Source organism: Haliotis cracherodii, unplaced genomic scaffold (genome assembly GCF_022045235.1).
Source record: "Haliotis cracherodii isolate W230 unplaced genomic scaffold, xgHalCrac1.p SCAF_20, whole genome shotgun sequence".
Lineage (NCBI taxonomy): Eukaryota > Metazoa > Mollusca > Gastropoda > Lepetellida > Haliotidae > Haliotis > Haliotis cracherodii.
Window position 1 is genome coordinate 4,226,523 of NW_027266276.1, and position 16,071 is coordinate 4,242,593.

Below are 16,071 nucleotides of genomic sequence, written 5' to 3' on the forward strand. Positions count from 1 at the left end.
ATAAGACAATGCCCGACCTCACAAGGCAGGACTAACAGCAACATTGAGGGAACATTCCCAAGGCCACAGTTCAGGATCTGGTTGGTTCAATGACACGACGATGCCAGTCAGTTTGGGACTCGTAATGGTTGCCATACAGATGAGAACAGATGACCTTCACCTTTGACATCTACTGTTCCTTGTATGCCATATGGAACCTGGGTTAATGACAATGTTGTGTGCCATTCTTGAACAGTTGATAACCATATGTTGATTATTTATATAACATATATAAAATATGCATCTAAATTCACTTTTGCAGGTTTTTTTTGCAGATGATATTCAGTAGACTATTCTACGGTGTAGGTTAGAACATTACAGGTTTATCATTTAAACATGTTCATGATGTTGGCCTTGAGGGAAGGCCTTTCTGTCTGTTGATTCCTCCTGAAGGCCTCCCTGTATCTGGCATTTGCAGGATACCAGTCGTCATCAGGGTTCAAGGCGAGTTTTACACTCTGAAAGGTAAACAAACGTTTTTACTAATATGGAGGCTTTGGCGAGGCCAACTGACAGAGCAGTTGGTAGTTCCCTGCTTAGCATGGTTTCAATTCCAAAGTGCATGTAATTCTTAATCAAATATATAGTTCGAACCATACGTTTACTGAAATGTTAGTCAGTACATATCTTGTTTCAAGCTGCTTTTGTACATGTATTAATTTATGAGAGGGACTCCTAGAACAGACTTCATGCAATGGCTTTATGATGGGGAGTTTGATGTGTCATCTCGCCAATTTTATATCTCAGTTGTTAACTGTTAATTGTTTCACTGTCAAGTGTACAGATGATGCTGTACGAGCAAATATTCCGAACTCCACAACTGGAAGGAGTTTTTTAAACGATAATTCCGGTGTAAAGATAACTATTGTGTTAAAATGTAAAAACAAACCAAAACAAGAGGAATGGTTATAGATTTTAGAATGGTTATGTTTTAATCCAGTAGTTACTTGATAAGGAAGAAGGAGAAGTTGTAGATCATTATCAATATCTGGGCACTATCATTGATTCCAAACTCACAAGGGTTAGCTGAAGCTGTACTGCTTACGCAAGTTACAAACTGGTACCAGTTTCTATAGTAATCAGTTTCCAGAAAATTAATTGTTAGTTCTACATGTTTTCATCAAGAAACTGAAACCTTGTTCTAATGTAACCAAACGTTCCTAAGGAAAAGGAGTTATCTGATCTTGTCTTATTTTATCTTGTCTATTCTGCGTTTGCTTCTGAAATAAGCCCAGTAATATAGTTCATCCTTCGGTCCAGATAAAGTGAAATCAAATTTTACCTTCTTCAGAGAATTTGTTGTCATGTGTTTTCTGACAGCAATGATAGAGTAGACCGGAAGAGGGAGAAGTGGAATTGCAGCGAAACACCAGCCTATGATACTGGCGTAGCTGGGAAACTCGTACTTGCCGTAGGTCGGTGGCTGGTAGCTTATAAGTGTAAGGATTAACACAGTCTGAAACATGCATATCAAGAACACAATTCAGTAAGGTTATTATTGTCTTGTATGACATTGTTTAGTATATTGTAAGCACCTGTATTATTTTATTCGTTGACGCCAAATGTCTTCACTGATTTTCGCTGGTCCAACCTTATACTTTTCACCACTAATTTGCCTTTTACGTCCTGTAGGATCTGTTTACACGGATGACCGAGACCGTGGACTGATTGCTCTCTGGCATTGACGTTTCAGATATAATAGGAAACTATCTTCATGTTTATAAATGTATACATAAAAATGCACTTTCATTGTAAAATAAATCCTGCAAAACGTATACTGTTTATGCATTGCTTCAGTTTCGTGTCACCAATCAGAACTTGTGAATGCTTCTTTCTCTTAGTACATATCTATTATCACAATATTCTTGGATTAATACAAGAGGAAAATGTATAGTGTTATTGGTACTATTGTGTCGGCTCACATTGATGCAAATGTGAAACGTGACTAATTACTTACCATCAAGATTGCTGGTGTCACACATGCCAACAGGATTTTTACTGGTGGCGATAGTGGTTTTCCAGTCATCATCTCTACGTCCCTACTCATTTGTTTTGTCCCTGAAAGAAACATATCGGCCTTGTTATGTTATGATGATATTTGGTCAGGCATTGTCTCCGACTAGGCCTCGATGCTATTTAACTTTACCTTTACTTCTTGGATATGTTCAATGTACTTAATTAATCCTCTCCTGTTAATCTGATTGGCTTCGTCGTTATAATGTCATGTATTCATGTTCTCCCAACTTCTAAATGCCTTCTAAATGCCTATCAAAGACAGGAGTATGTTTTGCTTGTGGTAAGGATACAGCTGCTGGAAATTAAGATTGTTCTTTGGCCTATATTAGTAATATCGTTTGATTCTATGTACACTAACCATATATCCACATCACAGCAACACACTCCAGTGTGCAGAACAACAGGGGCCCCAAAGCGGCAACATACCAGTCTAGCAGCTGGAACATGTACGGCCCTCCCTGCAATACGGTGAGGCCTGTGTGATGACTGGGTGAAACTGTATATTATAATTATTGCTGCTGCTGCTGTTGCATCTCAGGTATGGTTGATACCACTACTGATGTAAATACCACAATAGCTAGTAGTAGTAGAAGTAGTACTACTACTACTTCTACTACTACTACTACTACTACTACTACTTGTCAGAACGGCAAACGACAGATATGTACAACACACAATACAACACCTATTCAGATTCACATCTCCTCATCCCGCCCTAAATATATCCAGGAGGTATGAACTACGCTTGTGACTTGACATCAGCACCTCATCGTTTGCGATTGTCTCGCCAAATCCTCCTCGATGTTGAGGATTACACAATTACAGTGACTCACATACTACTACATTTACGTTTACTAATAGCACCACTAATACTGTGCTAAATCCTCTGCTTCTGATAGTATTGCCCCTGCTGTTTCTCCTGCTACTTCTACCACCACCACTGCCACTACCACTGATGTTAATACCGCTCTTACTGGCACCACTACTACAAACACTACTGCTATTACTATCATTACTTCCTCTTATGAATCTGCTACTACTCTAACCACAACCAACACTCCTCCTTGTATCGGAATACAATGTTTCCCAATCTACTGCAGGCTCACTGACTTGGTTGACGCATGTCTTCGTATCCCAATTGTGCGGATCAATGCTCATGATGTCAATCACTGCATTGTCTTGTCCAGACTCGATTATTTACAGCCCGTCGTCTACTAATCATTCGTACGTGTTGGAGTAGACCTACCGCTGAAGTATTGTGTTAATAGAACCAAGGTCCATTGTTCAATTTCAACATTGGAACACCATTGAGCTAAATTGTGCTATCCACGGTAGTGGTATTGCTCTTTTTTTACATTGCTATTTGATAGAGATTAATATTTTTATTATTATCAATTATATTACTGCATATTATATATCCAGTACACAAATGAAGCTTGGCATGGCTTGTAAAATTGAGTGCTGTATAAATAAAGTCACCTGTGTACAGAAAACGATTCCAAGAAGAAAGAATACGAGAGAACAGCCTCCTGTTACCAACATCCTCCTCTTTCCCAGCTGTCGTGGATACTGATCAACCAGAGCAGTAACAAGTACCTCCACACCCAGGAGCTAGAAGAAGTAAAACTTCTTTAATATGCATTACGGGATATATACATGTTTGTCACTCGATTTAATTGACTTTTGTCCTAATAATAGCTTTGTCACATTGGCGAGTCCATTATTCTTCAGGAAAACATGAAGCCATGACATACCTGTGAATCTAAACCAACCATCAACAACATCAGAAAGAACAGGAATGACCAAAGCTGAGGAAGCGGAAGTTGGGCCAGAGCTTCTGGGTAAGTTACAAATCCCAAACCTGGACCTTCAACAGAAACATCCAATATATTCATCCATATCATAATGTCTCACCAATGTTGTACAACTGCATGAAAACAAGTCTGTTTCCAGACTGACACCCGAATCGATCAAAGCTTTATGCCTTTACCTGCGAAATGGCGCGGTTCCTTCAACTTTTTTGACGTTTATGGGGAGAGTCCTACTATAAACACTATAAACAGCGGTGTGTTGAGTGTGTTGAGTCCTGGTGACGAGTGTTTGTTTTTACAACATAAACACTTTGGTTGCGCACGTATTCCGTGTTTTACAACACCAAATCACTGAACGTATTTTTGTCACTTAAATCCGAGCAGAAATCAAAGACGTACTATAATGTACGTTCGTGCAGAAATCAAGAGGAAAAAAGACAATCACGGATAAAGTTCCAAAACACAAGCACATTACTATCTTGGAATGACAACAACAAAATACTAAATGAATATACCTACAACTCCTGCTCAATAATAACATTCAAATTTCAAATAACGAACGATGGTATTTTAGATGAGATTCGCCTAGCCTTTAGATACACGGCACTGGTGGAAGTATTCATGAACGTACCCTCGTGCAACAATGGCCATTGTGCGTGAATTACGTATTTTGAACTATTTCTAGTGGCCAAACAGCAAGTTGGAGTTGTTAGAATATGCCACGATACGTTTGCGTCCAGATTTGTCCATAAAATATGAAAGCTGTGACTCAATAATTCAAATTTAACTCTTCAACATCAAGAATGTCAACAGTTTTTTCAACTTCCTGTTTCTCGCAAACACGCCGCCTTCTGCATGAAACAAATTACTAAATTGTTGCTAATTAAACAAAAGGAAGAACATGGAGCAATGGTCATTGTATAATAAACTGCCGCTTCTAATTTATCGAAAAGTCCATATTGATAAGATGTCATTTGATCAGAAACCCGGTCTCTGATACCGTACACACTACAGACGGAAAAAACACAGCGAAATAGACGAAAGCACTTGAATGTAAGTAATATATGTTTTGCCAACAAACTGTAACAACATTTACAACAGTCGCTAATTCATGTCATCACTTTGAATATATTAAACTACTATCTAAACACACATTGTCCAAGACCCAGAAATTTGATAACTGCAGATTGTTGTCTCCTGTATGCCAAGGAAATGAACAGCTGGTGGTGTTAAAATGCCTCCTAAACGATCTACAATTGTCCTCACGAATAAATTCCTACTAAAGTCCACAATCAACAGAAATACATAAATATTAATGCAATTACTCCTAAAGTAGACAGTGAACAAAAATATAAATACAGATGTAATTTTAATGTTAATACTAATGCTAATATTTTTGAAAATTCGCAGTGGAATAATAAATGGTCGAAAATATGATATCTGAGGATATATCTATATAATCTGGTATCATTATTTCCAACATAATTCGAGTCACAAAAACCGAAAATCAAATACATTTTCCACTGTGTGGAGACGAAACATCACCGAAAATTAGCAAATTCTCACCACACGACAAAAATATCTTTGTTTTTCCACCAGCGGTAACTTTCTCTCATACAAAAAATAAGCACTTCTCATTTGCATTAGATTCAAATCTGCTCAAGTTATCAATAATAATAGGAAGGCGAATATCCACATCTCTGTTTAAATACCGGCTCAAAGCAGCTCGCCTGAAAGCTAGGCTGTGAAGAGTGAGAACCCAACAGCTTGCCAAAGTCTGGGGCGAGCTAAACAACACCAGGAGCGGCCTTGTGCCAATCAAGATTTGCCTCCGATTGACAGGTGGTAGAAAACCTTGTTGGCGACCTAGTGGTATGCCAGGGCAACAATTCTAGACTATGATCGATATTCGAGACGATATCACGCATGACATGCGAACTGATTTGATCATTGTAAGTGGACATTTGACTGGCCAGCGATGTGTTGACGAAATATTGCGTCATGTTGTTCCATTCGCAAGAATTATTGGCAGAAAGTTTTAATTGCAAGATGACAATTACAATGACGTGCCCAGGTCGTCACTGATTACCGTCGACATGAAGGCATATGGAAATTCGACTGGCCCATTGAGCATGTGTGAAAAGAGAACCAGCAACTTGTCACAGCTATTCAGGCGGAAAGGCGATATTGACCTAACTTCTTTGAGAGGCATTTAGAAGTTGGAGTACTAAGTAAGTTTAAGATTCATGGATGAACAACTTCTTTATCACAATTAGGAGCGACGTTTCAGTGTAGGTTCTAACACCTTCGGAAGCTCGGGCAATTTGATTAACAACTTTCGCAAGTCAATAACCAGTAACGTGAGCTTCATAATTTGTTCTCTATATTTGAATGAACTCCACGGTGTCAGTGATGGTGATTTAGGGGGCAGCCATGTTTGTTTTAATAAGTATCCACATATCGGTAAACACATATTGTATTTAACATCGTATGTCGATCTTTTAATGGTTACCCATTCTAAGAGGGTGAAGTTGCATATGTATCAGATCAGTTAATTGCGTCTATATATAACACTATCCATTAAATAAAATGACATATCATATATCCCCAAGGTACAAAGGTATATATTTGTATGTAACAATTGACTAGATAAATTATGTGACATTACAAATGAAAACTGTAAATATATGTAGACTTTAAACATGCTAAATAAATCCCCTACCTGTCGAAACTACTTTTGCAATAGGAACACCAATTTTCTGTGCCATCGACCCAAGAACAGCAAATGTCACCAGGCCAGAAAAGATGCTGGTTCCCTCTGATATTATCGTCAATATCAAGCAATCTCTGTAAACATATAATAATCCAATCAACATGCAATAATTTGTCTGTATCAAAAACCTCCACATGCCATTTGTCAAAGAATCAAGGCTTTTTCTACAAATGTGTACAATATACCATGCTCTTATGTTTTTTCCAGATTTACACCTTGCAGCGAAACAGAAAAGCTAATTGGATGCTATATGACTGCTAAGAAAGCATGTACTGTATAGTACTATACACTTTTACTGCAATACATTATTCACCGTTGAAGCGTTCGTTCAATTGATATATTGATACTTCATAACAGTGCTTTCAAATTCTTTTGGCAGACTGATACATCAGAGTTCTCGCTATTATTTTAGATGTTGCAAGTTGGTGCATCAACGCGAGGTCACGGGAATCCCTTATGAGAAAGTAGTTCTGGATCGTAAGTCTTTCCTGCAGTTATCGAAAAATAGCATTTCTATTAGAATTTCGGAAAATAGGATACAACACATCCGTTGTAATTATAAACAATTATACATTATGAGTTTACCTCATTTAGCCTAGTGGTGAAAGCGTTCGCTCATCAAGACGAAGGACCGGACAGGGTTCCCCACATGGAAAAAATGTGTGAAGCCCATTTCTGGTATTCGTGAAATAACTGGAATGTTACTTGAAGCAGCGTAAAACAATACTCGCTCACTCATTTCAAGTGAGGGTCATGGGTGAGCCACCTCAAATGGCTGAGCACAGCTGCCTGTCAAGATGATTCATGATTTGTGTTAACAACATACACAACATGTGGATCTCGTTTTATACTTGTATTACATCCATGATGTAAGTGACAACTGTTTGAAGTGGCGTTAAACAGAATTCCAATGCTCACCTGAGACATGGTTGATTGAAAGCTTTGTAGCTTGCAGCAGTTCCAACTGCTCCATAGCCAGGCCCCAGTGAGTAAAACACCTGCAGACACGCTTCTAACCATACCTGAATTAAATATGCATAACCAAATCTGGAAATTGTTTTATTTGCATAAAAGGAGTAAGCACAATATACTTGATGTCTAACCTTCGCCTGTGCTGTTTCTAAACCACGAAGCAATTGGGGGGTTATTATTATGTGCAGATTAAAATAACAAAATGCAGCAAAGAGGATTTGGGTGATCCTGGCACAGTCAGGCTGGTTAGGCTCATCATCAGCTTAGGGCCCTTGCTCCATCTGCACGCAGCCAAGACAGTGAATGAGACTTTCCCGGGGAAGCGCAGCCCAGTCACTAGTCAAACCGACCCAGAATGTGAAGAGTCCTCAACACTGCAGCCTTCTGCATTACCCAGATTGTCAGAAGGGCTGTATTCCTGGTAGAAAACCCGGGTACTCTCCCAATGTCAGTCAACAGATTGGGAGGTATCAAACCTAAGGCACTGAGAGCAATAGGGAGTCGGACAACTTGGTACTTGGGATGCAAGCGTGACATTTCGAATGCGAGGTCCGCATATTTGCCATGTTTTTTCCTGAATCTTGCCAATCACATGGTGTCAAAAGGGACAGTAAATAAAATAATGTGAATGATTTCATTGGATTTATCAAAAAAGACATGATCAGGTTTGTTGGCCTGGTGGTTGTATACAGGGCTATTCCAATGAATTTTGTATTTATTCTTATGCCCTCTACATATTCCGGGTCGTACCATGGGTGGACCTCCGTGTCCAAAAAACAAGCCTGGCGAAGACGGTAATAAAATGATGGAGCCATTCCATCATGTCACTTAAGATACTGTGTTTGTGCCAAAGTTGGGCATCCACTGACAATATGTTTGACATTAAATTCTAATAATATGTCTCATTAAATTCATTACATAATCTACATTTCATATTTACATTTTGATGCAAAATCACACATTGACGGTTCCGAGTGGGAAGTGACCGATCCTGAGCAGCAAACAGAAAGCCTTCTGTTTCACTTTTCAGACCAGCCGACCTCATGCAAGCAAAGGACTCTATGCAGTGGTTGGGACACGGGTGGCCCAGTCGTCTAAGGCGCCGCGATTCGCTGTGCAGAGTTGCGTCCCTTGGGCATGCCAGAAACCTATGATTGTGGGTTCGAATCCCGGTTCGCCCCGATTATGTTTCTAGGTTTGTCAGCACCATACCCGTGCTCGTGGGTTTCACCGAAGTGGTAAACGTCTGAGACCTGCATCACTTTAGGCTTTCCTCCCACATTAAGCTGACACGCCGCCGCGATATAACTGGAATACTGTTAAAAGCGGCGTTAAGCCCAACTCACTCACTCACTAACTATGCAGTGGTCATTTAGATAGCCTCTCCTTGAAAATCTGGGCCGATTTTATATGGCACTTCGCTTGGTAGACACTCATTTCTGTACCGTCCAGCAGTACAGAACATTTAACAAAATCAACACTGATATTGTGATTATGTCCCACATCCTTGGCTCGTTTAAGAAAACTGTGGAATGCCTTGTTTTCATCATGTGTTTTGACATCCTTCACAAGAGGATCAACAGACAAATAAATGTCTGCACAAGTGCACAAAACAATGATATTATGAAGAGCCCCAGCAAATCAAACTCACTCACTGACATCCAGTAAACGAGTACTTAGTGTTGAAAGAAAGGAGGCATTGGGAAAAAAGTGTTTCAAAAACATGGTTATGGTGGTAAATGTTTGGTTTCTCGGGACTGTGCTGTTGCTGATATGTAGATTCTTAAGTACCATGATACCACTGACGTAGTTCATGCCAAAGCGCCTGTAAGGTAGCTTCAGACAATCATTATTTGAATTGCTCTGTGTGAAGATTGAATGTTGAATGTTTTGTGACATTGAAGGATGCTTGAAATGAGTCAATGGTAATATTTTAAGGATAATTAACGTAAAAATGAGAATAGTCGTGAATGTAAGGAGTGAATGTTTAATAAAAGAAGTGTCATCTTTTGTATCTCACCTGTGTGTCAAGCAATTTTGAGAAATCAGGTACGACGTAGTAGATTATGCCATGTAGAGCACCTGGTTGAAGCAGTGTCATAATGAAGATAGCGGTAAGGAGAACATACGGCAGAAGTGCAGTCACATACACAACCTGTTGTCAGGGGAAAAACATCATTTAATGCAAGGGTTTTCCTTTGTTACCTGTGCACACTATCTATGTCATCAATACATCGTGTAATAATAATAGAAAAAGGAAGAAAAACGTAACTGAAGGCAAGTTATTTCAACAGCGTCATACGACTCTTGCTCAATGCCACAACATTCAAGGCCTCGGAAGATCTTTCAAAACCTTTTATGGTAGATATGCATTTGGAGGATATTTATAAATTTGAAATTACAAAATTGATTTCCGCTGCAAATCCCTATTTCGACTTATGTCACTGTATATGTTTTTTAGCTGAACACTTTCATCGCCTTTAAATGTGTGTGTGACGGGTGCCACCGGTGGGGCAGGATCCGCTTATCGTTTCGCAATGTGGAGCATTTTGTATAAACTGAGTTTGAGAGCTACATAACAAAAAATGGTATATTAAAGAGGGTAATGTGACGCCAATTATATTGGAATTTCAAAATATGTTTTAGCTTCCAAATTTCGAATTTGTGGAGAATACACTATGGTGATGCGTGAAAACATTGCGTATACATGTGTATTACAATGTTCAAAACATGAGTACATCTTTTCTAAGTTTTCCCGACAGCCCTGACCTGTGACTCTGACCATGGACAATATAGAGCCAGTAATTGTGATACCCTCCCATACCGTCATGGACTCACCCCAAACACGATCGTTCTGTAGGACGTTAACGTCCACAAAACGCTCATAAGGACTTCTCCAAACTCTATACCGTCGGTAATGGAAGTCGAGAGGGAATCTCAATTCGTCAGAAAACATGACATTAGATATTATCTCTCCATATCAGCTCTACGGGATCGGGTGGTCAGACTCGCTGACTTTGTTGATGCATGTGGATCAATGCTCATTATATTAATCACTGGATTGTCTGGTCCAGGCTCGATTATTTACAGACCACCGTCATATAGCTGGAATATTGCTGAGTGCGGCGTTAAACAACAAACTAACCAACCAACCATATCAGCTCTTGTCTACTCCTCCCTGGCAGCTGGTGAGGCCATAAGTTGACGTCTCCCTAATCCGTTTTGTTAATTCTGACACTAATCAACTAATCTATCAACAGGAATATGTCCAATTAAGAAATAAATATGACACTCACACTTGTTGAAATAGTGCCGATGTGACTTTAAATCTTAACTCACTCACTCACTCCTCTCCTTGAAGATATATCGCCTTATATGCAAGTCGGTTAAAATACGGAATTGAACAAAATATACGAAAGCAGACATCGCGTATCACATTCTTGGACCTTGCAAATGCACGAGAAAAAAAGGTTAAGACTTAATTTAGCTAGATTAGTGTTTGTCTTACATGGGACGTTATAAGGTACAAGTAGTATGTACCATGTCAGGAATGTTCTTTATGAAGGTTATATAAGTATGTGTAAAATAACAGTTTGATTAACAAATCTAAGTTGTGTTGTTCAGAATGGTCCGAGATCGGTGTTCGGCCGAGCTGACAAGGGACTTTTACTATAAAAGTTAACATTTAACTTGTGTATCGGACGTCAAAGAATCGTCTTTACATGTGAGTATGATTATTATGCAGAGGTTCCATGTATGCATTAACTATTTTTTCATGTAATAACAAGACAGTAATTGTGTATGGACAATACGATTGATTTGGTTGGTTTGTTGTTTAACGCCGCTCTCAGGAATATTCCAGCTATATGACGGCGGTCTGTAAATAATCGAGTCCAGTGATTGACATCATGAGCATCGACCCACGCAATTGGGATCGATGACATTCATCAACCAAGTCAGCGAGCCTAACCACCCAATCCCGTTAGGATAGTCGCCTTTTACGCCAAGCATGGATTACTGAAGACCTATTCTAACCCGGATCTTCACGGGTCGGACACTACGATGAAAACATAGTCAATATATTACACGGAATGAGTTATGTCAACTAACCTTGCCGGAAGACTTGACTCCACGGATAAGACACAGAAAGATCATAACAACGGAGCCAAACAGACATCCAGCTATGGACCACTGCACAGACCCCACGTACTCCAAGCCGGTCGATACACCTAGGACGTTGTACCTGAAAGTCAAACAAAATAGTTGAAAGTGTGAAATCATCTTCCACCATACACGTCACAGGATATTATATGTGTCTCAAGTGACAGTTTTCGAGTCCAATATTAATAACGTTTCTATTACAACGAGTGTATATCATAACGTATCTAACGAGCGAAAACGTAATGAAATGCACGAATGTACTTTCGGCACACTTTCAACAATTGACGTTCCAACTAACTAACTTTGCCAAAGGAGGAACTACTCTCATGTCAATACAATATCGTATGTAGACGTGGAGATAAATGTTCCAGTAATGATTCGATTAAATCAGTGGTGCTTTCAAAGTGTATATAAACACCATGATACCTGCACTGCCGCACTACAAACGTGAGAGTCCTCATTACCCTCACTCTCCATTTCAAAAGCATCCTGTGATAGGTCATAGGCTACTGCCAATACTCACAGACTTGACTTAAGAATCTTCCTGATTGAATTTTTTTTATTAAAAGTAAAATGGGTCTTCTATGTTTGTCTGAATTGTATGTAACACGGTTGATGTCTTACTGCCAGAATTCCTCTGCAGATGTGTGCGCCAAAGTCACATTTTCCCACGACTCAGCCGCCATGGTTGTATCTGTACTATTGACTGACAGGGCTGTCATGTTACTGTTGTAGGCTGTATTCACACCTTCCACACACAGGTCGGTGTTCCAACTGTTGCCACAAGTTGTCCAGGGCAGGACGCTGGAGCAGGACTTCACCATGTAGTAGATGGGCCAGGCCAGATAGAGGTTGTAATAGGTCGTGAAGATGAATGTAAGTATTACGCCGCCAATACCAATACCTACTCATTGTAAAAACACATTTTAACATGTTAACAATCAACGCATATTTTTTAATTGGCAGACAATATCACATTCTTCTAAAATAGGATGATAGATGTTCATGGTTACTTTACATAAATAACATCACAATGAACATCAAATATTTGTCAAACTTTTAAAACATGTTTCACATATGTTTTTCTCAATAATGATTGAGAGTACTTTTTATCAACTTGTTTCTATTATCTTTATATATTTAAGTATACTCTATATTAATTAGTCAAGCAAACATATACATATTATCATTTACTTAATTATGTAACATTTTAACCCTTGATTTAAAATAAACATAACATTGTAGTCAATTTGATCAAAACGCTATAAGAAACAAGAGGTGCAGAAGGAAGAGGGGATGGAAGAGAACGGGTCTACAGACGTCAGGGAGAACATTACGCCGGAAACTGCGTACAGGAAGTGGACAGGTTTTCAGGGGTAGCGTTATGATACCACATACAGCACGGATCACAAGAGCCTGTCTACACAACAACAACGTTGATGTTCTCCCCTGACCCTCCAGATCCCATCAGTTATTGATGGTAGCTGACCATCACCTTAGACTTTTCCTATGAACCAATAACTGAGTTGACTACAATCACCAAGTGTTCTCTCCACAACATTTTGGCTCAATACCTGGTACGGTTCCCCGTATAAATGTATTTTCCTACCTCACACAGATCTGGCTTTGCATTTCTTTTTTTAAGAGTATATTAAGAAATAAAATATTGACCACTGACCTTTAAACATTGGACAAAAGCTCCAGACTTGCTTGGCAGCCTTTCCCGAGAACTGAGAGATTGCCGACTCAAGGAAAAACATTGGGAACCCAGTGATCAGAAGACAAAGGATGAAAGGGATCAAGAACGCTCCTGAAAGAAAGTAGACATATTTTTGGCAGTAAGAAGTAGTGACTTAGTGTTGTTTAATTCGTTATATCCATTTCTTATTTAATAATGTAGCGCCATTCCAACTTAAATCTGGCCCAGACAATCCAGTAGTTCGTGTTAAGAGCAACGTCAAACAATCAGCAAAGTCAAACCATCAAATTAATTTTTGTGATCTCTTTGCTCAAGTAAGTCCGAACTTGGGGTCAGTGGGATGGTGTATTAAAAGTACAATAGAGAACTGATGCTATAGTTTGGACAAGATATGTTTGGTTGGCAAAACGGATGCTCTGATCGAAGGATCGAATCCATCATTCGACCTGATTATGATCCGTGCTTCTCATACATGAGATAAGTTAAAAAGCCCCTAAGATACCATTCATGACGTAGTTAAAACCAACCCACCTACCCACAAACATGTATTTAGCGAGCAACAATTTGATAATCAAACCCATGCCGTGATATAACTGGAAAACTGTTCAAAGCAGAATTAAACCAAACTCACTCACACACTTTTATATACACGAATGCATTATCCACCATCCCCAACCCCAACCCCACACACGAAAAGTAAATTATTGCACCTAAACATCTTAGGGGTAAATACTACAGTTTCTTATTATTGCTTTCAAATGTCTAAGTACAGACTGGGATACTGGAACAACACCGAATTGATGTCAAGGGAATATTACCAAACTAGTCATGTTAAGCTCGATACAACATCTACAGCCTGTTTAGTGCAAATTGTACAAACGATCGTGATTATCGCAATACAACACAAAATCAAATGGTCAAAGTTAACGAAAACAACCCAAATGATATGTTTTTACTCCTCCAAAGCTATCATTAAAGTGACCAAAAAAACCAGACCAATATCAAGTTTTCTCAATTTACTTAATTAATTAACGAACATTTCGGCTTGTATTGGTTGAACTCTTTGTACTAGCTCATCTTCAGTGATTCTTTCAGGTATATTTTTTGTAAGTTACTTTAGAGCATTCCTACCTCCACCGTTCCTGTTGCAGATGTAGGGGAACCTAAGCAGGTTACCTAATCCAACACAATAGCCCACCATAGTTAGCATGTAATCTAGATGCCTGCCCCATGATTCTCTTTGTTTTAGTGCTTTAGGTCTATCTCCTTCCTCAGAATGTATCCCTGTCATAGGGATTCCTGGATCAGATACGTCTTCCTCGTGGCTGGTCATGGTTAGGCTGAGTGATATCTGAAACGGTACAAGTAATCTGATAGATCACAATACTGATATTCCTAGATTTTATTCAGGCATTCTTTAGCTTTGAAAACATCTACTTTGAACGTGTTGCGTTGATGACGCTCACATTTAACATGAATTATTCGAACAGACCATTATTATCCTTATAAACACAAACAATATTTCATGAAATAGAATAGAATGTTCTGAAAAGGTCAAATGTTGTAGAAGGATTTAGTGTTGTGTGTAACATGTAATTTAAAATATTTTACTAGAGAGTGTTCTGTTGCCTTCTCCTAGACATTGTCCATTTCATAAAAAAAAAACCTTTTCACTCACTTCAAATTTTCTTTTCTAGTCGGGTGAGGGTGTTATGTGCCAGGGGAGACTTCTACTTTTATTTGTAGTAATTCTAAGTAATTGAAGGTTTGTCAAAATATCCAGTGTTGTGGCAGCAGATTTAAGCGGAACTCAGACAGAAACATGAACGTGGCAGGGTTTTCTAAAACATCTTTCCCATCATATTTTACATTTTAATGTCATACATAGAATGTGCATGGATTAGTAGTTACATTAGCATAATAATTAAATCGAGATACAGTTTTTTGCATATAGACCAAAGGCCAGATGAAAGAATAATAACAAAAATATAGTATGTAGCATGGACAGATCACATGTCGTAGTTTATACAGGATGGAGTTAAAGGTATAAAAGACCAGAAGGCAATGAACTTACATAATTACAATTTGGATATGGAATTTATTTTATAATTTCATAATATCTAATTATATATTTTTCAATTTGAAAACAAAATGGTTTACTTTTTTTCTGTTGAATGTGTAAAGCATAGATTTTGTTTCCGTAATTAATGCATTGAGTGAGTTATTCATCTTCTCTCAAAATCGAGACAACATGCTCATTACTAAATTTAACTTCTGCATAGTTCCCAAGTCTATCTGAAAGTTTCGTCCATACATCAGCAGCATAGTGACAATTACACAATACATGAGTTTAAATCAAACATATTTTCCAAATCATTATAAAGATCTATACCTAATGACCTAAACTGACTTTGTGAGCAATCCAAATTTAATACATAAATTGTATCTTGATTTTGTTCTGACCCTGTCCATAACCAACGTTTCAGTGGGGTTTTTTTTCAATCTTGAAAATTGGGCAAAAAAATTTAATGTACTCATTGTGTTATAGAGGCTTTTTCCAGATCCATCTAAGCTTAATGTAGTATCATCTGCAAATTGTG

General features: G+C 38.6%; 1 protein-coding gene across 1 annotated transcript; it reads right to left on the minus strand.

Annotated features, from left to right (window-relative positions):
• Positions 1-365: 365 nt before the first annotated feature.
• LOC139470271 (sodium- and chloride-dependent glycine transporter 1-like) lies at positions 366-14,804 on the minus strand. Its single transcript, XM_071252618.1, has 13 exons — positions 14,603-14,804; positions 13,451-13,582; positions 12,397-12,676; positions 11,722-11,854; positions 9,632-9,766; positions 7,558-7,661; positions 6,589-6,713; positions 3,810-3,922; positions 3,535-3,666; positions 2,414-2,513; positions 1,997-2,097; positions 1,322-1,495; positions 366-497 (listed from the first exon to the last, which is right to left on the minus strand). Exons 1-13 carry the CDS (start codon positions 14,802-14,804, stop codon positions 366-368), a joined length of 1,863 nt encoding a protein of 620 aa, XP_071108719.1.
• Between the last annotated feature and the right edge of the window lie 1,267 nt (positions 14,805-16,071).

Coding starts and splice junctions, on each gene's coding strand:
- LOC139470271 (XM_071252618.1), bottom strand. CDS start 14,804: ATGACCAGCCACGAGGAAGACGTATCTGATCCAGGAATCCCTATGACA. Junction 11,855..12,396: donor TCTGCAGAGGAATTCTGGCA/GTAAGACATCAA, acceptor TTTGACTTTCAG/GTACAACGTCCTAGGTGTAT. Junction 3,667..3,809: donor TGGTTGGTTTAGATTCACAG/GTATGTCATGGC, acceptor TACTTCTTCTAG/CTCCTGGGTGTGGAGGTACT.